Source organism: Primulina huaijiensis, chromosome 15, assembly GCF_012295235.1.
Source record: "Primulina huaijiensis isolate GDHJ02 chromosome 15, ASM1229523v2, whole genome shotgun sequence".
In the NCBI taxonomy this organism is placed as follows: Eukaryota; Viridiplantae; Streptophyta; class Magnoliopsida; order Lamiales; family Gesneriaceae; genus Primulina; species Primulina huaijiensis.
The window spans coordinates 22,435,743-22,459,971 of record NC_133320.1 but is presented as its reverse complement, the minus strand read 5'-3'; the positions used below and the strand labels follow the sequence as shown (position 1 = coordinate 22,459,971).

Genomic DNA, 24,229 nt, shown 5'->3' with positions numbered 1-24,229 from the left:
CAGAATATTTTTAGAAATATTACATCCATATTATATATCATTCTATACTATATTACGAAGATAGAGCACTCATGCTAATAATGTTAAAAAAATATCTCATATAATTCTCTAAAAAAACAAAACAAAAAATCTATTTTTTATCTCGTTTTAAAATCATCCACATTTTATTATATCATTAATTTATTTAATTTTTTTCTATTGATGAATTAAATTTAAACTCTATGATAAATTTTTTGAAATAGACAATGATATTTGCACTTTATTTTTTTGTTTTATTTATATGCCCTACTTAATGTGTAAAATTTATTCGATAGAGTACAAAGAACAAAAAAATAATTGTAAATAACAACAACCTTTTGAAATATAATATTTATACACAAAAAAGCTGGAATTATGTGGTTGTTAAATGATTTTTTTTAAAATTAAATTCAATTATAAATAATTAAACTGTTAAATAAAAACAAGAACGGTAATTCTATAAATAAGCCAATAATTAATATAGAAATTACTTGATCAAATTCTACCGAATATGTCTCTTGTGAGATGGTCTCACGAATCTTTATATGTGAGACGGGTCAACCCCACCGATATTCATAATAAAAAGTAATACTTTTAGCATAAAAAGTAATATTTTTTCATGGATGACCCAAATAAGATATCTGTCTCACAAAATACGATCCGTGAGATCGTGTCAGACAAGTTTTTATCAATTCATAGGGCTGTTTTGTTGACTTGAGAGAGAGTTTTGGTAATTGGCAGTAATAAAAAGGGGGAAAAAAGGATGTTTGGACAAGATCCAATCAGGAATGCTTCGGTGTGCCGGTAGTGGAAACAGAGTTTACGTTTGGCCACGTGGCCTCGAGTTTTTCATAGTAATAACGAATTTTGGTAGCAGACAAAGAAATACCCGCCGCCTCTTTTCGTTCGAAAACAGTGGTGGCAACCATACGCCTCATCTTTCATTAACAGGAAAAAGAATGAAAGGATAAATAATTGAGGGAGAAACTAAAAGAAAAGGAAAAGAAAGCATCACCTTTTCTTCATATCCACTTGCCAGGTATAAATTTTTTTCCTGAATGTTGAGGATTTGTTATTTTCTCAATTAATCTCTGCGAGATTCAGAGATCTGCTTAGGCATCTCTATATTTTGTCAGACCCGATTCATGTTACTCAGATTGTTGTTATGATTATGTTTATGTAGCTGCCCGTTTGTCAAAAATGAGATTTTTTTTAGAAAAAAAGAGGTTGTGATGCAGTTTTTTGGTTCGTGTTTTGCAGGGGAATAAAGTGACGTTGGAAGTTGCTAGTATTTGGAGATTTTTTATTTTATTTTTTGAAACATAAATATGAGTTTCACTTTGTGTTCACCTTCACCTGAGATCTCATTAACTTGTTGTGAGAACATTTCCCGAAACAAGAATTTGAATTCTTTTCTTCCTAGTGCTTTTAATAGAGTTGGTGATTTGGATCAGAATGGAAATTTTCAAATACATAAGGGAGTTCTGAAAAAAGCCATAGTTTCGAGCCATTTAATTCCTGGGCGCTTGGAAGAATCGTGTTTAGCAAGGAAGCGGCTGCGCGAACCGTCTTCGAAGTTGAATTTGATAAGAACCTTGTTGATTGATAATTATGACAGTTACACCTATAATATTTTCCAGGAGCTCTCCATCATCAATGGATGTAAGCTTTACTTAGTTTTCTTTGTCATGCAGTTTTTGGAATGTTTTTAGTTGTCTGGTAGCATCTATTAGTTATAGAGGCATTTCTCGCACATTCTGGGAAGGATACAAAGGAATTTGCCAATGAACCCACGTGAGATGTGCGACAGATTGAAGGTGCAGACGTAGAGATGAAGATAAGGGAGTGGGGTGAAGTTGAACAATCGAATTTCAATTGTAATATTGCTAATTAACGTTTTGTTGCTTTATAGGCACGGTGAATATATATTTAATTTATTAATTGGAAGCAATAACTTGTTTTCGTAGGTAATTTATGATGAATGGCAAATTTCTTAATTATAGCGAATTCTGTTGAAAATCTTCTTCATTGAAGGCTCGTTGATATTTTTATTACATATTTATGAGTGGATCGGTGACTATAACTTGGAAACAATTGGAATCGATTTATAGTGGTGTTACCTCAAATTTGGTGATTGTTGAGGATTGATATCTAATTTCCCGCTCTTTGGTGTTGATTATGGGCATCTGTGTGTATAATTTGTTGGGCATAATAAAGTTTATATTTTACATGGAGAATGCTCCTGCCTTGTCCTTGCAAGAGATGTGAAAAAAGGGATGAAAGATGGATAATTATAGTCGATGTCCGTAATTTTCTAGTCTTTTGCTCATATTTATTAGTATTGTTGTACCTGTTTGCTGGCAGCCTCTAATTTTATTTTGTGAAGACGTTATTTTTCACAATTTATTCGGAACAAAGTTGATCTAAGCTTTGTTTCTGTATTTATACAATATTAATTTAGGGTTTTTCCCCTGTATAATCTCAATGGCAAAGCAACTATCATGGACTTATTTCAACTTCCAGAAACACCATGTTGTGAACTTTCTTTATCAGAACCTTCAAGCACTGATATATGTATAACAAATAAGTCATTATATAAACAGCCCCATTCGTGGCATTCATATTTCTGGGTAACCATCCAATTCTTGTTGGTTCCATCTTTTATTTCTCTTATCATTGTCAAAATTTTCAAATAAAGCTTTCATTAATTATTAGGCTTTCCTCCCTGTTTCTGTTAGTGGTCCAGGTTCTCTTTTTTTTATCAATTTGAATCAGAAAAGAAAATGAATTGGATAATATACCCATGTTCTTGTTTGTATCCATTTCATTGATGGATGCCTTTCTATGGGGAAACAATGTTTTTAACTATAATTTTTTGTCTTGAAACTGTACCAGTGTCTCCAGTTGTGATTCATAATGATGAATGGTCTTGGGAAGAGCTTCATCATTTTCTATATGAAAAAATGGCATTTGACAATATTGTGATATCTCCTGGTCCTGGTTCTCCGTCATGTGCTGCTGATATAGGTTAGATAAAAAAATATGCAACCATTTTACTCACTTTTAGAATACTACTTGACTTTACATTATGTTCAATATGATTATCTTTCAAAATGTGTCCTTTGGTGAAGTGGAACTTGAACAATCCTGAGCATGTATGTACATTTTTCTGGACACACCTCTTTCCGGACACATGCTGTTAGATAGGATTACCCGAGCACTGTTGCAGAATGAAGGAGGCTAAATGCACGTGGAAGCCATGGTTTCATGATAGCAAAGTGAGGCTGAGATTTAGAAAAACTCAAAGATTCACTGATAGAACTCATTTGCCGAAGTAAAAAATTTAACTACTCTGTTTCTTTTCTAACGAAAATTATAGTGGTACTTTTATGCTTAAAAGCTTATGAAAAAGAATTTTATTTTGGTGCTAAAGTTAGGTTTATGAAAACTGTGTCCAGCTGACTTAAACCTCTTTCCTTGTTGAGAATGAGAAGGAAATTTATTGGTGCAACATCAGGTCCAAAAAGGAAAGAGGCTGTTTCTTGCTTTCAATAATTTCACCTTGTACAGTTGAACAAACTGTTAATAGTTTACAGTTAACATTTTGCCTTCTATTATGTAAGTAAAACATGCCACAATTTTGTTCGTTATTCAAGTGGGTCATGCTATCGTAATATTTCAGGGATATGCCTAAGGCTCCTGCTTGAATGCAGTGACATCCCCATCTTAGGTGTTTGCCTAGGCCATCAGGTTTGTTTAAACTGTTCACCACTCCTTTGCGTGTTAGTTACTACCAGATTCTTTGTTTCACACAACTTATGTTTCCTTGTGAACGATTGTCCTTTCTTTCCTTCAAATTTTACTTCGGTCAATTTGACATCTATTAGGTCCCTCAAACATTAAAGGACGAAAGAACTGTGAAAAAAAGTAACTTGATTAGTATAATCACATGAATTATATATTATTTGAGGGTTTGGGAGCATAGTAAAACTTGGGACTTGGGAGCGAAATGGAAACATAACAGCTGGAAAATTATATTAAAAGATAAGCAGGATTCTGGAAAGTCCTGCAATTTTTAGCTGAATTAAATGATTTACTAGTTTTTTTAAAAGTTCTGTTTTATAGTTTTGAAGTTTGCTGCAGTTTTATCTGTGACCTTTTATTCTACTTTTTGAATAACCAATGCCTTGGGAATGTTCTTTGTCGTGACGAATTCGCTTTATGCATTTTTTTTTTATCCCATGTTTTGTTGTTCAACCGAAGTTCATATTACAGGCTTTAGGTTTCGTGCATGGTGCTGAGGTCGTCCATGCTCCTGAACCTATTCATGGACGGTTGAGGTTAGATATCCTAGTTTCTTTTTTTGTGGATATATTTTCTATCTATATAGCTGTATTTGGATTGTTAAGGAGTTTTGCCGTGGATTCCTCTCTTCATAGACATTGTTATATAATATGAGGTGATACAAGCAAAAATATCTATGGATCAAAATTGTTTTTCCCCTTCCAACTCACAGAGCTGATCCATATTATACATCCTCATCTTTCTTGTGATTTGTTTCAGTTGGTTATTCATAAATTTACCTCTTTTTTATTTGATTTTTTCACACCCTTACAGTGATATTGAACACAATGGTTGTCAATTGTTCCATGGGATTCCTTCTGGCCGAAATTCTGGATTCAAGGTTGGCATCACTGCACTTGAGATTGGATTATCATACCCTCATATATATGCATGATTGCTTCTTCAAATTGTTTCTTTCAAATCATAAAAGAGCGTGCTCCGAAATAACAAGGTCACCAGATTACTTGAGCAGTGGTAGCCGCACTTTGTTTGTATTGCATGATATATCTAGTATTGTAGACAGGTTTGTTACCGAGTCGAAATTGGCTAAAAAAATTGAGCTCAAAAGAAGGAGCTTGATCTCTTGAGCTTGGTTTTGAGCCACCTCACAAGCTCGGATTGGTGTGTACAAATTTGTTCATGAACTGTTGCAAGCTGAGATCACGAGTTTGGCTCATGGGCTTGAGCGCATGAACTTGAGCTTTAAATATATTAAAAGTAATGCTTACTATTATTAAATTTATTTTTTTGGAGTTTTTTATCCGGCTCGCAAGCTCATGAATAACAACTTTTGAGCTCGAACTCAAGCTCGATTGAGTTCAAATTGAGCCTGCTTATCAGCCTCGTAAGCCAATTGAGTCGCCTTACACCCCTAATTCTAACTCATTTTGAGTTATTTCCTATGGTTGATATTTCCTACGGTTGACTAGGCCTTTCTAATTGAGTGCATTAGGAACGTCAAGGGAAAAAACTTGAGATTGGTTTACTTGTGTGCTTGGCCATTTAGAAAGACAATAGGAGCTGAAGCCTTGTCCTGTTCCAGATGCTTTTCCAGCTCTCTCTTTCATTGTGCCTCCTATCCTTGCCTTCTCGTGTTTTTCACATCTTAACAGTATTTTTCAATGTATATTTTCATTTCTTTTGTGTATTCGTTTTTTTTAAATTTTTGTATCTCTCAAAGCACACAGAGCTCGAGTGACCATTTATTCCTCCAAAAGCTGAGGCCTTTGTATAGGTGTTGGCTTTTGGGGAGAGTTAATAGGTATATTAAGTGAATTTTTATTTATCACTTTTAAAATTGTCGGCCATATTTAATGGCCCTCATTTTTGCAATGAAATGGTTTGGTATCCATTATATGAATTTCAGAGGGAATTCTGCTTGGATAATCCATAAACGCTTAATAGAGGATATTATGAAGTCTACTCCAAAATATATCCTTTTAACTCTGATCTGTAACTAGATACGTGTTTTTGATATTTTTATCGTTGCTGCCATCTATAAAAAACAAAGGAGATTTCATTTGAATGCTTTCTGTGCTGACTGGATGCAGGTGGTTCGGTATCACTCCCTTGTTGTCGACCAAAGATCACTTCCAAAAGAACTTATACCTATTGCCTGGGCCTCGTCCTCTGACACAATTCCATTTCTCGGAATTCAAAACTCCGAGGATTTGGATGGACCGGTGGACTCCAAAGTTTCCACTAAGTTTTTTTTGACAAGATCGGAGAAAAGATTGCGATGGCATTCATCGAGCCCCGAGGAGTTACAGATTAGAAAGATACTCATGGGCATCATGCACTTACACAGACCTCATTATGGCTTACAGGTTGGCATTTGCCCCCGAATGCAAGTGAAATAAAGTTGTATTACTTTTGGTTAATATTTAGTTTTGTGTCGTCCCTCTCCAGTTTCATCCAGAGAGCATCGCTACTTGTCATGGGCGGCAAATATTCAAAAATTTTGCCGCAATCACCAAGGACTATTGGTTTAGATTGAAATCATCCCCAAATAGCATAAGGAATGTTAAATATGCTGGTAATTTACTTCAAAATAAGATTATTGTTAACTTTTGACTTTTATTTTGAGATTAGTTTTAATTTTTTCTCATCTGAATAGATATGATTTGGAATTTCTCACACCTGTTCATACATGTGTTTTAGTAGCATGGTCTTTCAGTCACTCTGAGCGGTGAACTTTACTTAGCATGCATGCAGGTGCCTAACGAGAATCAATTTTTCCAAGATGTTTTGAGAAGCAAGCATTCGGTGAATGGATTCAGTAATGAGAAACCTGCAAGCATGCATAACATGATGAACCTATCGCATTCACCAAAAACTGTAAAGTATTTGAAATTGAAATGGAGAAAACTTGAATGCCCTATGAGCCAAGTCGGTGGAGACAAAAACATGTTCTGTGAGCTGTTTGGTGATCGCGAGGCTGGAAATACCTTTTGGCTGGATAGTTCCTCAACAGAAATGGTTTTCTTCTAAATATTTTTTATTTTCCATTTTACTTTTGGTTGCCTGCTTGATCCTCGTTGAATGCTCTGTCGTTTGGACCATTTATATTTCTACTGCTGTGTTTTTGGAGATACAGTTAAGGATGTCGTTTGGAATTTTACCTTTTTCTCCCTTTATTCTTTTGTATGATTTCCACTTCTCTCTAAGGTGTTTACTTTTTTCTCATTTACTTTTATTCATTGAGATAGAGAGAATAAAGATATTTTTGGTGATTTGAAGTTATTCCCTCATTTCTAGTTCCTTAATGCATATTGCTTACATGGATTGAAATAATCCATATTTTACCATTTGTTTTGGATATAGTTTACATGCTGTTTTGCCTCACTATATAATTATCTTATGATGAATCCTCATATTTATAGAGCAGGGCTCGCTTTTCGTTTATGGGGGGTAAAGGTGGGCCACTTTGGAAACAAGTGACATTTAAATTATTGAGCAAGAGGTTAGAACATAAACATGTAGTTAGCATCAATGATTCTTAGAGACTTTATTTTATAGTCCGAATGAATCGTATTAATGATGTGTTCCTTCACATGAAACTATGCATGTGACTACCTCTTTCAGCGATGCTTCATATAAAGGTGGAGGCAGCCTGTTAATTGAAGATGCTGAGGGCTGTACTTCAACTACCTTTCTGGAAGATGGATTTTTTGACTTTTTGAATAAGGTAATGTATGGAAATATGATCATAACTTATTATCATGTTAAAATGTATCAACTTGGCCCAGAAGATGGCTGTAAGGTAATGTATGGAAATATGATCATAACTAATTATAATTATAATGTTAAAATGTATCAACATGGCCCAGAAGATGGCTATAATGTATAAATATATCAGTCTTATACGCCAGTTCTTCCTTCCGTGATCCTCCTCTTTCTTTTTCTGGTAGGATGATTATTAGAGATATTTTTTAGAAAATTACTAATGCATTTTCATGCCCATGCTTCAGGAGCTCCAGTCATTCTGCTATGATGCATCAGATTATGAAGGATTACCTTTTGATTTTTATGGCGGTTATGTTGGTTACATTGGGTACATTATAGCTCTCTCATGTTTGATATCCCATTGTTGTTTATATGTTTCTTTATGTCATCTGATTTAAGGTGTTGAATTTTGATCATTGAGATTGGGAAGTAGGCATGAAATATGTTGGTTGTTTCTATATGAATCAGGATTCGTGAAGTGAAAATGTAGATAAAATGAAGTTAATATATTGGGATCAGAAGTCAGTTTAAATTATTTTTGCTTTGTCAAAAGTTAAGGTGCCACAGATTGTTTTATTATGATAGATTTTCCAAACAATTTTACATACATTGACTTTCTTGGCCACTATGCTGTGGTCGTCCTTCCCTGTTTTCGCCATTGAAGCCATTTAGATTTGTAATATCATGATTTCCCCAATGCAGGTCTGCTTTTTTTCCGTTTGCTATAATTTGATTCTGTTAAAAGAAAGGACCCTAGATTTAATTAGTTATTGTTCATTATTTTTCCAAATTTAAAGTTGAATTAGATACTTTGTGGGTGCTCAAGATAGTTTGTTTCTGGAACCTCTATAAAAAGATCAATTATCTAGCTGGACTGAAAAGAATTCCAGTTATTGAGTTGGTTGTTAAATTTTTTATTGTTGATATCATATGATATAACATTGTATTGAATTATTATGTTTTGAATAATATGTAGTGCTTTAAATTTCGAAATTAGATGGTATTGTTGTCCGGAAAATGAGAATGTTCTCCAGAAATGGAAACAAACAGCCAATGATCTCTCAAGATGTGATAGAATAGGTTAAACCTTGTTCTTCTGATGCCCTTTAATGCAGGTATGATCTTAAAGTTGAATGTGGTGTTTCATCTAATCGTCATAAGTCAAGTGCCCCCGATGCCTGCCTTTTTTTCGCGGATAATCTTGTGGTGGTGGATCACCTGCATGATGATATTTATATCACATCCATACTTGACAACGACACTACCAAAACCCTATGGCTTGATGAGGTCGAACGGAAGCTTCTCGATATGAAAGTTCGTCTATTAAGAAAGTCGTCATCATTTTTATGTCCAGTTTCTACTAATGCCTCGTTTGGAGAGACTTTTTCAGCCGAGAAATCAAGGGAGCAATACATGGAAGACATAGAGAAATGCCAGAAACTTATTAGAAATGGAGAAAGCTATGAGTTATGTCTTACTACACAGATGACTAGGAAAGTGGGGGAAATTAATTCTCTGGGACTTTACCTCAATCTTCGAGAAAAAAATCCAGCCCCATATTCTGCCTGGCTCAATTTTCCAAAAGAAAATTTGTGTGTATGCTGTTCATCACCTGAGAGGTTCCTAAGGTTGGATAGAAATGGTGTTTTAGAAGCGAAACCGATTAAAGGTACCATAGCTCGTGGCCCATCAAAGGGGGAAGACGAGTTGAACAGATTAAAATTGCAGTACAGGTACTGAAACGGCGGGGTGATTTATTTAGAAAATGCCTTTATATTTTTATTGCAGGACATAATATTTTTGGATAAATGACTATTACGGTTTCTAGAGTTAATTGTTTGTGTCACTTTTGTTCTAAACTAAGAAGTGTTCCTCAGTAGTTCCTACACAATGTTTGTACTTGATCCCATTTTCCAGCCAAAAAAATGGTTGGAAATTATGAAGGGTGAAACGGTCCTTTGTGTTGATATTTATTTCTTTGATTTAGTGTATACAAGGGATAAATAAATAAGCATTTCTTTTCTTCTTCTTTTTTTTGTGAGCATCCCCCTTTTCTCACAACTTATCTGTGTCTACAGTGAAAAAGATCAAGCCGAAAATTTGATGATTGTCGACCTTCTAAGGAATGACCTTGGACGCATCTGTGAGCCAGGTTCGGTTCACGTGCCTCATCTTATGGACGTCGAGTCATATTCTACTGTTCACACTATGGTAAGCACAGTACGAGGCAAGAAACAATCGAATGTCAGTGCTGTCGACTGTGTAAGAGCTGCTTTTCCTGGCGGCTCAATGACAGGTGCACCAAAGTTAAGATCAATGGAAATTCTCGATTCTCTTGAAAGTTGTTCCAGAGGCATTTATTCTGGATGCATCGGGTATTTCTCTTATAACCAGACCTTTGATCTCAATATTGTCATCAGAACTGTAGTCTTACACAAAGGCGAGGCTTCCATTGGAGCTGGCGGTGCCATTACAGCTCTTTCGAATCCCATGGACGAGTATGAAGAAATGATATTGAAAACCAAAGCACCAACCAATTCTGTGATCGATTATCAGAGATCAACCTCTAATACTTCTCCAGTTGAATTCTAGATCAAGCATACCAATACATTCAAACCAAACAAATATAGTCTTAATTTGGAGTCTCATTTAGTTTGCAAAGGTGTATTTTAGAGAATAAGAAGTCACATTCCATGAGGCATTATTCTTTCTCAGCATAAGGGGTGGAAGTGGGAATTCAGCTGTCGATCGGCATTCTCGCCCCTGTCTTGCTGATTTATATTATTTGCAGTGTAGAATCTAGCATTTATTATGATAAGCAAGCTAAAAAGCTTGATCAAGAGTTGCTGAGATGGTGTGTTTTGAAGGATTTGGTTCATTTCCTATGATACAGTATTACGTGTTCTACATATCAACTGTACTCATTAGTATTCATTCCTGTTTCTAACACAAGACTACTTGGTTGGGTATAAGCAAAGTTTCACCTTAACGTCTGTTCTGAAACTAAAATTATCTAAANTTGTATAATATTTTATTTTTTTAAAAAAAAATCTTTGAATTTTAATAATTTTTTGTAATTAGTTTGATTTATATTATAAAATATAGAGTAGGTTTTTTTGTGAGACGGTCTCACGAATCTTTATACGAGTATAAAAAGTAAATTTTAGCATAAAAAGTAATATTTTTTCATGGATGACTCAAATAAGATATTCGATTTACGAAATTGATCCGTGAAATCGTCTCACAAGAGTTTTTGTGTAAAATATAATTTGACTATGAAAATAAATAAATAAATAGAATTCTAACTCATATAATAAATAAATATATAATATTTTTAAAATCCACTTCCTTTTTTTCCCTTTGAAGCAACCTGCAACTCATTTTGATTACTAGTGTGATCGTTAAGAGCTTCACAGTTCCAAAGCCTTGAGATCCGAAGCTCTTTCCATGGCTCCCTTGGCTCCTAAATCTGGCGACGCCATTTTCGCTAGCGTTGAACGCGTGGTAGGTTTAGCGATCGCGCAGGGAAAAATTTAACAAGCCCTAACAGTTTTGGTGGCTTTTGTTTTCGAATCCTAGTTATAGATGTTTTTACTATTCAATTCTTGTTCTGTAACTCGTATCGGTGTTAATTTTTGTGTAACGTTCTCAGAATGCGGAGCTTTTCACTCTGACATACGGTGCTATGGTGCGCCAACTGATCACCGATCTGGAAGAGGTTGAGGAGGTTAACAAGCAGCTCGATCAAATGTTTGTAAATGAATCCCTCCTGTGTTCATATTCTTCACTTGATCGATTCTCCAGTTTACCCTGTTGATAATTGCTATTTTATTTTTCTGAAAGCATTTTTTTGTAATTTTTTCCGTTTTAAGCGTTGCAGGGGCTATAATATTGGAATCCGTCTCGTTGATGAATTTCTTGCGAAATCAAATGTTTCTAGATGTGTGGATTTTAAGGAAACTGCGGAAGTCATTGCAAAGGTCGAGTCTTTACTGCTTAGCACCACTTCTTCTCTTTTTCTGTTCTCTGCTGGTTTTTTATTTTGCTTACTTCAATAGTGGAACAATTATAACTATTTAAAGTTTTATCTTTGAATTGCAGCTTTGCTACTCTTATGTCAAAACTGGTTTTGCTTTGTTTTTAATCAATCAACTGTTGGCTGAGTGAGATCTAGATAGCATTTGGTATTGATTGGTTGCTCATTGCAGTGCTGCTAATGATGTTGTTTCATTTTTCTTCCAATCTTTTGCGGAGTTATTATCTAACACCCTAGTTCTTACAGAAATATCGTCATAGCCTGAACCATGGCAGTTGTCATGACTAAGTATGATTCAAAGCCTTGGCACAGCAAGGCGCAAACCAATGTTTCATTTAAAGTGAAAGTATTGAATGATGCATACGTCTTGTAACGAAATACTTAGATTTTTAGCAATTTGTGCTAGATGTCCCACATCGGCTCTTCCCCCTTGAGCTAGCTTTTGTGTCAGAGATTGACCCAAGTCCATGATCTTAACATGATATCACAGTTCATACCCACCGTTATGTGTTGGACCGTCCTTATGGCCATGGGTCACCCGTTAATGTCTTGTAAACTTCACGTTTCAGTTGTCCATTTCTGGACGTGAGAGGGTGTGTCAAATGTGCCACATCGTCTGGAGTAAGTTATTGGGAGCTCTATATATGGAGTTGGACAATCATCCTCAGTTGAGCTCGTTTTTGAGATAGAGTTAAGTCCAAGTCCATGATTTAACAATTTGCAAAAGAGTTTCTTAAGTTCATGAATTTTTAATGGCAAGAGAAAGCAGAGGAGGAGTGTTTGGAATGATTTTTGAATTGGGATTTTAGCGTTTTACGTTGTGGAAGCTAGTTTAATGAATGGAAGAGGGATGGAATTGAAGTGTTCTTGGTTTATGCAATCGAGCGTTTTTAGGTGATGTCGGGCATGGATTCGGTTGGACTGGGCCATTGGTTATTATTATTATAACACGAAGAAGTGCGCCTTGCGCCCCAGAAAGCACACAGCTTTTGAAAAGGCTAAGCCCATTGGCTGTCCTGGGTCTTTAAGAAACCTGAGGGTTAGGTGAGTTAATAGTTGGATGTCCCTGAATTCTTATGGTTCTCTAGAGTGTTTGGATCTCTAGTTTTGTAGTTTCATCGACAAATTGTTGTGTTCCATACAAATTTCCTATTTTTTGATGCTCTTGATGTCATTCTGCAATGTTTGGAACATAAGAAATATTACAACTCTACTCCTCAAAGGTTTTTTGTAAGGGATTATTGCCTTATAGCTACTTGTTGATACCTTGATGGTTGTGGGAAGATTGAGATGAAAAACATGATCATGGACTACACGGGAAAATTTGGAAGATCTTCTGTTATTTGTAATTTGTTCTACAGATTAGGAATTTGAGAATGATCTTGGCTGGAATCGTGCTAAATTTTGTCAAGAGAAATGAGCATTAAGCAGTTTGAAACGTCATTTTCAATGGACGACGAAAGCTTTTGTAATCCCAAATGGATGTTTTGTTCACCTAAAGTAACCAGAACAAAATGTTTTCTTGATCATGATCAGTCATGTTTGAATACCACATGATTTTTTAAAACTTTACAAAAGTTTACATCAAATACAACTAGACTTTTATACTAAACTTTTTTTAATTATTTCTAGCATACCCCTTCCATAGTATCTATCCTTTTTTTTTAGAATTTTCTGTAACACATCTTCTCTATAGATAATTAATGATGAAAGTCATGATACGTTGGGTGCAGAAGAGAGAATTGGCCGATCAAGTACCTTGGGGCTCCGTTGGGAGGTGACCCTAAGTCTGCTGAATTTTGGGAGCCCGTATTATCAAAAATGTCAAAGAAGCTTGCAAGTTTGAAGAAGTTTTTATCTCAAGGGGAGGTCGTCTTACTTTGATTAAGGTTGTGTTAGGTGCAATGCCGACTTACTACATGTCTCTCTTCAGAGTGCCAATTAGGGTGGCGAAAAGAATGGAAAAATTGATGAGCGATTTCTTGTGGGACGGAGCAGATGGAGAGACTCATTGCCATGTAGTTGGGTGGAAGCAAGTCTGTAAGCCAAAGAACAGGGGAGGATTGGGGTTGGGGAATATTTGCTTGACGAACAAGGCACTTCTTGGGAAGTGGTGGTGGAGATGCTCGGTGGAAAAAAATTCATTATGGAAAAGAGTTATCAACAGTATTTATGGATTAAATGACAACGGCTGGGACGTGAGGTTGGCGAGGAACACGACCTTTAAAATCCCCTGGAAGTTTATTTCTCGGTCTTACTCAACTTTTCATCTATTGATTAGGGCGGTTCTTAAAGGGGGGAATATTATTCGATTTTGGGAAGATATTTGGGAGGGCGATGTTTTGTCGTTCAAAGATCGTTTTACATCGCTGTTTCTAATCTCCACATCCATTAACAAACCGATCTCCTGCTTTTTAGATGTAACTGATATTGGACTTAATAATAATATATTTTTCACTGGGATGTGCGTTTCAGGAGAGCATTAAATGAGGTAGAATTAGAAGAGTTCAGCGATCTTTTAGGGATTTTGGACACGGTTAGGTTGGAAAGGGGTACGGATGATTTTAGAGTGTGGTTGGGGGATCCATCGGGGTTTTTTTCTGTTCGGTCTTTCTACTCTTCTTTTTTCCCAGTTCCAGCTTTCCCTATATTTCCTTACCACATGAATATCTGGAAAATACCGATCCCGTACAATGTTCAAGTCTTTTCGTGGATAGTGGCGTTGGGGAAACTACCAACTAGCGATTTTTTGCAAAAAAAGTGGTCCAGTTGCGCATTATGCCCGCAATGGTGTAATCTATGCAGGAAACATGAAGAGAACCAAGACCATATTCTGCTGCATTGTTCTTTTTCACGTGCTATTTGGACAAGAGTACTGCAAGAGCTTCGTTTCGAATGGACCTTTCCAAGGAACGCCCGGGACTTATTTATCATGGAGACGTTTCTCACACACAGTAGAAGGAACTACAGCTTCTGGTTTTTGGTTGTTCACGGCATCTTTTGGTTGATTTGGTTAGAGAGGAACAACGGAATATTTGCGGATTCGGCAGAGTCTTTGGACGACGTATGGGTAAAGATCAAATTCAGGGTCGCGACTTGGACAACACTTCTGCCGGAGTTTAAACATTTAGTTATTGCGGATGTGGTTAGGGATTGGAAGTTTGTTTGCTGCTGATTTAAGCTTAGAGATTTTCTTTTCTTCTTTTATTGTATTCTAGTTCTTAGATAGTAATCCATCTTAATATTTTAATAAATCATAGTTTCGTATCAAAAAAAAAAAGTCATGATACGAGAAGTTGTAATATGTGTGTGTGTGTTTTAAAAAAATGTCCAACCCAAAACGTGTATTATTATTATATAAAAAGAATCTAGACTTTAGAGAAAATGTTATCAGTATTACAAAAGTTTACGTGTGAATTTTGTTCACGATCTATTATATTATTTGACAAATGATTGTGTTGTAGTGTCATTCGTTTGTGGGAGTTTGCATAAAATTTCTTACACTCACCAACGTTTTTAGCTTTATCGTTTCTGGAATCATCTAATATCCGATGATTGGCTGTTTATTTTAGATAGACTCTATTTAGGTTAGCTTTTATCTTTGAATAGATTATTGATGACTTGCTCCTTATGAAAGATTATTATCTAAGCCAGTGCATCAACTGACCTATTCATCTTACTTCCCTTGCTTTGTTGACGTGTAAATACCCCCTTTTAAACGATGGCTTGAAATGTTTTATTGAATCCAATATTCAAAACCTGATATGAACAGGTTGGATTCAAAATGTTCCTGGGTGTCACTGCATCTGTGACGAACTGGGATGTTGAGGGAACAACCTGCAGTATAATTTTGGAGGATAACCCACTTGTAGATTTCGTCGAGCTTCCTGATACCTGTCAAGGTCTTTACTATTGCAATATTCTAAGTGGAGTGATCAGAGGAGCTCTTGAGATGGTGAGCACATTGGCCTCTATTATCATCTTCTTAGGTTTGTATCAATATGTGTGCAGGTGTATGTGGGAATAAGTTTTTAAATTTAGAATTATCAATTTGGAAAATGCCTTGCTTTGACAACCCTCTAGGCATGGTCATATCATATCTTACATAATTCACCCTGTTGGTAATTGTTCGATAATATAACGCTAAAATTGGAAGGCGCATAACCATAATTTTGTTAAATTAAAGATGGTAAATTCATCTTCTCGGAGATGTGCTTTAACAGTAACCATTGGGTGTCCCCCTTTTTCATATTATGATGTAGTTAGTTGTGTAGTTAATTTGAACAGGTCACGTCCGCCCTGAAAATGTGAGACAATATCAGTATTCTGTCCATGACTATCCATCCTGATGGTAAAACTTCAAAATCATACAATTCGATGTTTCTTCCCTTGTCTTAGGTGTCTATGAAAACTGAGGTCACATGGCTACGTGACATGCTTAGAGGGGATGATGTGTTTGAGTTGCAAGTCAAACTTCTGAAGCAAATTCCCGAGGAATACCCATATAAAGACGACGAGTAATGTGCCTCATTACCCTTACGTCTAAGGTTGATGGATCTCATGTCCTCTTCGGGTTATGCGGCAACTATATCCTCTTTCATCTATTGACATTTTTNACCCCCCCCCCCCCCCCCCCCCCTCCTTTCCACCAAGATGAAGTTGATACTCATGCTAAAAGCGTAAATCGATAGTGTTATTTGTTGATTAAATTAGTAAATTACTAAATCAAATGGACCAAACTTATTTTGTATTAATTGAATCGATCAATTATAATCAAAACATAATTAATCCAATTAATTTTGCATAGATGGCTAAAATAACAAATTAAAGAATATAAGAATATGTGTTTTCAATTTGATTTGTGCTTGAAAGAGATGCTTTTATAACCTAGAACCGATATTTGTTGTGATTAAAGATTTGGTTGTAATATATATTTTTTTAAAAAAAAATCCATTTTGTGGTGATATTGTACCGATTATTATAATTTGCAATTTGAGCATTGTGCACGTTGGGTTTATTTATGGGTGAAATTTGACCAAATAAATGTCGTCACGGTGACGCATTATTATCAAACCAGTTTAATCTCCAAATAATAATTTTAAATATGTTTGTAGTATTGATCTCATATTATATGAATTTCTTATTTCGAAAAATCCTAAAACCCTTTTGCTTTAGAAGGCGTAATTTTTGTCCGGAAAGTAAACTAGATTAGCGTGATTGTAGTAACGAAATACTTTTTATTTTGTTAATAAAAGAAAAAGCACCTAAAGTCATAATCACCAACCATTAACACCAAATTATTAGACCATTCACACATCTTTGACATTAAATTTAAATAAAATACATAAAATTTTGTTAGACGATATTATGAGTCAATTTTGTGAAACCGTTCGCTTATTTGGATTACCCATAAAAAAATATTTGTTTTTATACCAAATATATTACTTATATTGTAAATATATACAGAGTTGACTCGTATCATGTATATGAGTTTATTAGAGTAAAGATAAATACTTATATATGTGTGAGGGCGAACGCAATATAAAACACGTTTGAACGAATGACATAAAAGTCTAAAAGCCTATAATAAATGTTGAATAAGGTTTTGCCTAAATAAAAGAGAAAGCTAAAGTAGATTCGATTATTATATTATATATACTAAAAAATATGAACAAAATTATATTTTATCCAAATGTCCTAAAGAAGTCGTCGTAAGTAGCAAAGAAAAGAGAATAAGAATATGCAAATGGTTGGATGGTGCCAATAATAATAATAATAATAATAAATTTCATCAAATTGATTATTGTTAGGGGCAAAAAACCAGAAAGAAAGAGAAGCCGACCAAATGTTTGAGGCAAGACAGAGGGAAAGTTGACATCTTTAAATATTATTAAAAAAGTCCACACATTTGATAAAATCTCATCAAATTCAAATTTAATTTAAAAAATAAAAAGCTAAAATTCTAGGTAGCCCGCACAACTGCGCAAGCATCACCCAACACAGGTGAATCAATCAAAATATAAAATAGGCACAAAAAAGATTTAAACAATAGTAATAAAATATTGAAAGAAATAAGAAGGTTTTTTCACAATGGACAAATTTTCATGTTCCACCATGCCTTGTAATATGGCAGGCAAGGAATCTAACCAAAATCCACACTTTTTTTTACAATTGACACTCCTCTTTCACTTCACTCCATCACCATGTCCCTCTCACCTACTACCCTCCAATCCTGCCAAAAGTAAAAGCTTGCAATATTTGCCTTTCTTCTTACATCCTTGTTTCTTGGTTTCTCTTTTTCTTCCAGGTTCACTCTACATTTAGTTACCTGCACTGATTACATACAGTGATTGAACATCTTTATTGACCTGCATTGAATATTACAGTGATAAAACATCTCAAAAGTTGGACCAACTAGAGAAACCGATGTATACAAAAACTAATTGATCCCAGATTTTTTTCTTCGGTGGTAATTTCCAGGTTAGACTCATGCATACAAAAACTGACTACATTTGGGGTTGTGGGGTCTATATATTCAGACATGGACCTCCGTTGGATCTGTCTTCCAGCTCCGAATTTTCCAGTAGTTCCATGATAACTAGTAGATATGAAACACACATGTCGCCATTGTGTAAGAAATAAAAAATATGGCAAGCTTTATATGACAATGTAGGACACAACCTTTAAAATAAAAACTACAGAAACATACATCTAGTGCACTAATCATGGCTTCCCATTTAATTTTAATAATGGTATTAATATGTAGTGAGCGCGAGTAAATTTTATTGCACTTTGTACTGTTACTGTTTTACACTTTCATCAAAACTTGAGTTTAGTTTTACTCTCTTCTTTATATACAAAGACCATCTTTTGACTCCATTGTTTCCAGTTAGAAGTTGATCTGCGAGACTGTGAGAAGTCAAAAGACTACTAGCTTCCTCTATAAGTGTCCATGATAGCGTCTCCATGTCTCTCTTCTACATATATATTATATAGGGACGCATGCAAATACCTACTCATGGTTGAAGATCAAAGGCAACAAAGTGCAATCAATAATCATATAGTAGAAGGCAAAATCCTAGTCCCAGATGATAAAGATGTGTGCCTCTGTAATGACAAAAATTTATGTCTGTCTTTAGGAAATGTGACTGATCCAACTCAGTCATAAAGAGGTGTTTGCTAGTCAAACATATAAAGTGCGACGGTCCTATGTTTTTATAGATGTAAATGTTTTGAGCATATAATCAGGGCAAACCCAGTGTGGGCAGGAGGTGGCCTTCCCCTCGGAACATAAAGATTAATGTATTTTTTTGAGATTTTAAAGTTTTACACTCTAATGCACAAGAAAGGGCAAAATATGCTTATAAAGAGGTGTTTGCTAGTCAAACATATAAAGTGCAATAGTCCTACGTTTTTATACATGTAAATGTTTTGAACATATAATCAGGGCAAACCCAGTGTGGGCAGGAGGTGGCCTTCCCCTCGGAACATAAAAATTAATAAAATTTATGTAATTTTTTGAGATTTTAAAGTTTCACACTCTAATGCACAAGAAAGGGTAAAACATGCAGATATTTAATGGATCAAAAGTAAAATTTAGTACCACAAACAAGTGTCATCGCCAATAAATTCGTAAGAAAAAGAGTGACCTCTTTATTAAAGATTCAAACATGGCATGATTCACAGTGGAAAATAGAAGGGCCCTCTCATTCATGGATGGAAGTGGAACAGGTCCCCCAGTGCACGGTGGCAACCCCATTACATTAAATGACTTATATACCCCTCATTCTCTCCAGAAACTGTGTCGGTGAGCAGACAAAAGGGTCAAATTCTCTATCCTCACATACTGCTTTGTTTGGCTATAAATAACCTTCATCTACCCAAGCACATTAAAATTAAAATTATGCCAACAACCAGAGGTAGTTGCAAGCATTGTTGTTTCTGAGAGAAAATGACAAGACAGAAGCCATGGGAGCTACTAGAAACAAAACATCTGTATCTAAAAAGTCATTAGGTATTCACAGAATCTTGATATAATTATTGAAAAATAAAATTCGAGGAACCAAATTATGTACCAATTAAGATGCCCATACATGGGGCCGGTTTTGAAATTTTTTTATGGTGAGGACTTGAGCACTGTGAGTCCATGCTTCACCGAGTATGTGAATCATAAGGAAATTAGAATGATTGCCACCATAATGGTCATCAAAAACCTTACTGTCAAACATGACTAAGATTCGAGTCTGCCGTAGGAAACACACCACATTTTAGAACCAAAACATTCAAGTTAAGCACACAATTAGCCGTGAATGATTCCACAGAGTCCAAACAATCCTAATCTTATAAAAAAAATTGTTTTCAAGTCTTACTTAGCAGGATCATAAAGATCGCCAACTGGGTTCTTGGAAAATCATTCCTATCATTTCCACTCAGGCATCAAGTTCTTGCAATGCTATTTTAATTGAGAAGTAAAATTACACTCTTTAAATGTTTTAAGTGGAGTGGGGCCTTGTTGATATCAGCAGACAAAATAATGCAAGCAATGAAGAAAATGTAATGTGACAATTTAATAATAATGCATTAAAGAATAATAAAGTAGTCAAAGGCAGTGAACTCACCATTTTTAAAATAAGTAAAGTTGTCTAAGAAGGTTTTGGGGTAGCTTGCTTGAATGCAACAGTAGGAGCTATTCTACAACTCCTCCTCTGATGTTCTAACACAAGTTGTTCGGCAAACCAGTCCAGTTTCTCGAAATTGCTTTCTTCTCCGATCCTCTTCCCATTAAAGAGGACCGATTCGACATTTTTCTGCTTCAGCATGTCATCAGCTGCTCCTATTAGCATTTTTACTTTGCTCAGGCTAGCGTCTGAATCGGTAGCAGCGCCATATCGGTTCGTATCGGATCCATTACCCTGCGACTTGAAGCGATAAAAAAATATGTTAAAAATTACCGTACAGAATTTTGATGTAAAATAACCACCTAAAATAAAAAGGCCATTGGTGCCGACTGCTGATGAGTGATGCCCCACTCAATTGTTTCTATTCCATCTGGGAAGGCGTGGTGGTGCTTTAAATTAGTACTCAAGGGCTAGTAACTAACAAAATGAAGCCACTTAATGAAAAACAACTCAGTCAACTGCAAATCATTTGGTTCCGATATTTATCAAATAATTCATCACAATTTCCCATCTCAAGAATATATTCCAGGAAACAAGTGGGATTTAATTATCAAATCCTTATCATAATTATAAGATTCTCCCCTGAGCAGCCATGTGCTCCAACAGTATAATTTCTGTTTTCAGTCAATTCCAAAACCATACCATTTAAATGTAACTAAACAAAGATTACAATCACCAAATGTGCACACAGTATTGTACACCTGACAATGATTTAACAAATAAGACCAAGAAAATTATTTTGCACGGCTAAAATCTTGAGGCAGGACCATACAAGAAAATAAGGAAATAAAGCCCACTCTACTCCTGTCATCAGCAAATTTAGGTGCTATATAAGAACGGCAAAAAAGGAAACGAAAAAGCAAGAAACAATTCATTTTCAGATCACATTTTCGTCAAAAAAATTGTAATAATTAATGTTAAAAAATGATTTCTTCGGAACCAGCAATTTGCTGTAGAGAGTCATAAATTAAGGTCAGGGAGACAAAAGATAAAATATTAACTTAATACCATTTTCTTGCAATCATTAAATTGCTAAAGGTATGTTGAATCATTCATTTAAATGCGTGGTCCACACAAGCATTTTTCGACGTGGAAAATGTTAAAAACTTACAAGATTGCTAGCTGCCTTTCCTTATTTTGTCACTGAAATTATGATTATTCTATGTTGGAGTATATTAGGATTATTGCATGTTGAGTATTTTTCTCCTTATAGTATGGTCAAATACTCACATGATATAACGACACACTATTTGATTGTTCTAAAACTCACAGTAAAATTTGACAAATCGACGTCTTTAAACATTCTGGATATTGTGAAAGGACATTTTACAGGAGTCAGTCAAAATAACATGTGACTTTGCTGTAAAAAAACAAGAACATAAATTCAAATTAAAAAATACAGTCTGTCAAACTTTAAGTCAAGGCATTTTTTAAACTTTTTTCAAACCAATATTAATTAAAACACAGAACGTATTAAAGATATCCAACCACAAAGGAATTGATGAAAAATATATTTGTCAACACGAAACATTCAAGACCTGAAATAACTGCACTTAAGAGAAGGCCTGGAAAATTAACCCTGTGACTGTAAAAATTGGAGCATTTGAACGTAACTCCTTACAAAACCTATGCCACGTAAAAACACTCACTCACTCACCTTGAGTTGGCATTAATTTGGCGAAGACAACACCATTTGCCAAATCAACAGCAGGATCTTGACATTGATTAAATTTATTTTTTTTAAAAAATCGCATTTTTAGTTAACATGAATATTATGTTCCTATACCGTATACCAAATTCTTTGATCATTTAAATGAAAATATATATAAATCATCACTACCCTTTGGCCTCCTCCTGCTGTACTCAACTCTGCACATTCTCTCTTCCAAAAAAAACACAGAGTATTAAATTGCATGCCCCCAAAATGTCCAGCTTATCACATTAAACCCTATCCCCATCCCCATCTCCCAGCCTGTCTCCTTACCCCAAAACTTAGAAACTTTTAAGACTTGAAATTCATTAATGAAATTTAGTTTTTATCATTCTGTCGTACCCAATAAGTAAATTTGAAAGCTCAAATACTGCTACTTAGAGAAAGATTGATGGCCCCATATTTAATAGAATTATCCATGTTCCTAAATGTTTGTTTAATTAATTCTCACGGAAGGATGGAGCCTGGTGATAGAAGAAGATGTGGGCCAATATGAACATATGAAAACAAAAACTTTGCCCCTATTATCATTTTACATTTCAGTTTCATCTAACTGGATAAAATTCTTGACTCCATTGAAAAAATAGATAAAATCGTTGTGAATCTGGTAAAGATAGATAATAGAATTTCTATTAAATATATATATAATAAGGATAAAAGGCTCCAATTCAACGACATTCGGTGGCCAGCCTACGGAGACCGATCGTACCAACCGAGACTTTTGTTGCATTAAATTTAATGTTGTTGATTTCGTACCTGAACGCGGACGTAATTGCTGACACGGCTCTGACCGAAAGCCATTGCCACGGCGTGGTCCACTAACTCCGCCGAGCCGGAGCTGGAAATCCGGGCCAGGGGCCGAGCCCAGTCCTTCGCCTTCCATTTCTTGACCTGGTCGTAGTCGAAACTGCCGGGAAGGAGCTGCTCGCCGGCTCCTAAGGAAAGCACCAAAATATCCTCAACCCCCCTCACGAAAGGGAACTCCTGTTTGTTATGCAGCACGTGCGTGATAGCCGCCGCCGTGGGGTTGTTCATCGCCAGCCCACCGTCCACGGCCACGCAACGGGTCGACCCGTCAACCGACCTCATACAAACCGGGTCGAACAACCCGGGTTCGGCTGACGTAGCCATACACACCTCCCAGAGGTTGAAATCGAAGCTGTCTGTTTCGAGAGCATCAGCTCTGGAGAACAGAAACGGCGCCGTGCTGGTGAGATCGTAGCATGGGATCAAAACCGGTTTCAGCGTGTCTTTCAAGGTCAAGCTCCGCCCAGTTTTTTCATCCTTGAACGCCTCTCTCATCGCCTTCTCCAAACCGGAGGTAGCCGAACCGGCGACGCCGGTTTTGCTGAAAACCCGCTTGAAGATATTGCCCTTGGAGTTGCGCGGTTTGGCAGAGCGATAGAATTTGTTGCCCTCCGCAGCGAGGAACTTCCAGGTGTCGTCGGCGTCGAAAATCGGCCGCTTCTGATCGTTGGTGGCGAATAGCATGGCGGTGAAAATCCCACCGACACCGCTGCCGGCGGCGACGTCGAAATAATTGGCGATTCTGGCGTTTGCATCCCCCGACCGATTCTTCAGCGCCGCTTCCAAATACGACAGCGCTTTGCCCGATAGAATGTTGTGCATCCCACCTCCATCAACGCTGAGAATGCATATCTTCCCCCTCTGGTTCTTCATAGACTGCACCCCATTTTCACCATTCACAACAACATCATGCCGGCTTTGCGGCTGCTCTGCCATCTGCTTTGGAACCCAAAACTTGTCATCATCGCAGCCAAACAAGAACTTGCTCTCCAATATGGAGAAAATCTCGTAGCTCAATTTATCTGTATCGATACTGGGTTCTTGCATTTCAACCGCATGATTGTTAATCTTTTCAAAATCAACACACGCCATAAATTTATATTTCTAAACAATATATCTCTTCACACCAAGAAAAATCTCCTCTCCGCGCGTCTTCACATAAATTATGGCAATCGAGTAAGAAACGAGTTTCTATGCATATCCTGAGATTGCAGGCTTCGAAATGAGACGAGGTCAAATGATCGATCAAAACTAAGAAGAAGAAGAAGAGGGAATTCGGCAAACGAGACGTGAGAGAGGCAACAAACAACATACAAAACAATTCAGTTTTCTGCACACCATCTTTGTTTTGTTTTGCCTTTTATAAATTATTTTTTAGTATTATTTATTATCCACAAAAAATTTTATATA

General features: G+C 36.0%; 4 protein-coding genes across 13 annotated transcripts in view; 2 read left to right on the top strand and 2 right to left on the bottom strand.

Annotated features, from left to right (window-relative positions):
• The window catches only part of LOC140959887 (rhomboid-like protein 19), a 45,441-nt gene extending 27,481 nt beyond the window's left edge, over positions 1-17,960 (bottom strand). The window contains exon 1 of the mRNA XM_073417920.1: positions 17,956-17,960. The gene's annotated coding sequence lies outside the window, so the exon portion shown is untranslated. The remainder of the gene's footprint in view (positions 1-17,955) is intronic.
• Positions 725-10,496, top strand: LOC140960334 (aminodeoxychorismate synthase, chloroplastic-like). Of its 7 annotated transcripts, XM_073418570.1 has the most exons (14): positions 725-1,057; positions 1,279-1,680; positions 2,914-3,045; positions 3,701-3,768; positions 4,294-4,358; positions 4,636-4,702; positions 5,913-6,188; positions 6,271-6,397; positions 6,566-6,840; positions 7,245-7,324; positions 7,447-7,549; positions 7,833-7,915; positions 8,703-9,320; positions 9,666-10,496. In XM_073418570.1, the coding sequence occupies exons 2-14, from the start codon at positions 1,347-1,349 to the stop codon at positions 10,177-10,179; spliced, it is 2,742 nt and encodes a 913-aa protein (XP_073274671.1). In that variant the 5' UTR covers positions 725-1,057; positions 1,279-1,346; the 3' UTR covers positions 10,180-10,496. The 7 variants fall into 7 exon arrangements, with proteins under 7 accessions (XP_073274671.1, XP_073274677.1, XP_073274672.1 ...); XM_073418576.1 differs by lacking the exon at positions 1,279-1,680; XM_073418571.1 differs by lacking the exon at positions 2,914-3,045.
• On the top strand, positions 10,930-16,238 carry LOC140958514 (uncharacterized). Its single transcript, XM_073415979.1, has 5 exons — positions 10,930-11,091; positions 11,240-11,337; positions 11,468-11,567; positions 15,396-15,578; positions 16,022-16,238. The coding sequence occupies exons 1-5, from the start codon at positions 11,035-11,037 to the stop codon at positions 16,142-16,144; spliced, it is 561 nt and encodes a 186-aa protein (XP_073272080.1). The 5' UTR covers positions 10,930-11,034; the 3' UTR covers positions 16,145-16,238.
• LOC140959886 (patatin-like protein 6) lies at positions 17,656-24,164 on the bottom strand. 4 transcript variants are annotated; one of them, XM_073417918.1, is made up of 3 exons: positions 22,769-24,164; positions 20,242-20,535; positions 17,656-17,956 (listed from the first exon to the last, which is right to left on the bottom strand). In XM_073417918.1, exons 1-2 carry the CDS (start codon positions 23,909-23,911, stop codon positions 20,266-20,268), a joined length of 1,413 nt encoding a protein of 470 aa, XP_073274019.1. In that variant the 5' UTR covers positions 23,912-24,164; the 3' UTR covers positions 17,656-17,956; positions 20,242-20,265. The 4 variants fall into 4 exon arrangements, with proteins under 4 accessions (XP_073274019.1, XP_073274017.1, XP_073274016.1 ...); XM_073417916.1 differs by having other exon boundaries at positions 17,656-17,991; positions 20,242-20,541; positions 22,769-24,163; XM_073417915.1 differs by having other exon boundaries at positions 20,242-20,541; positions 22,769-24,162.
• Positions 24,165-24,229: the final 65 nt, after the last annotated feature.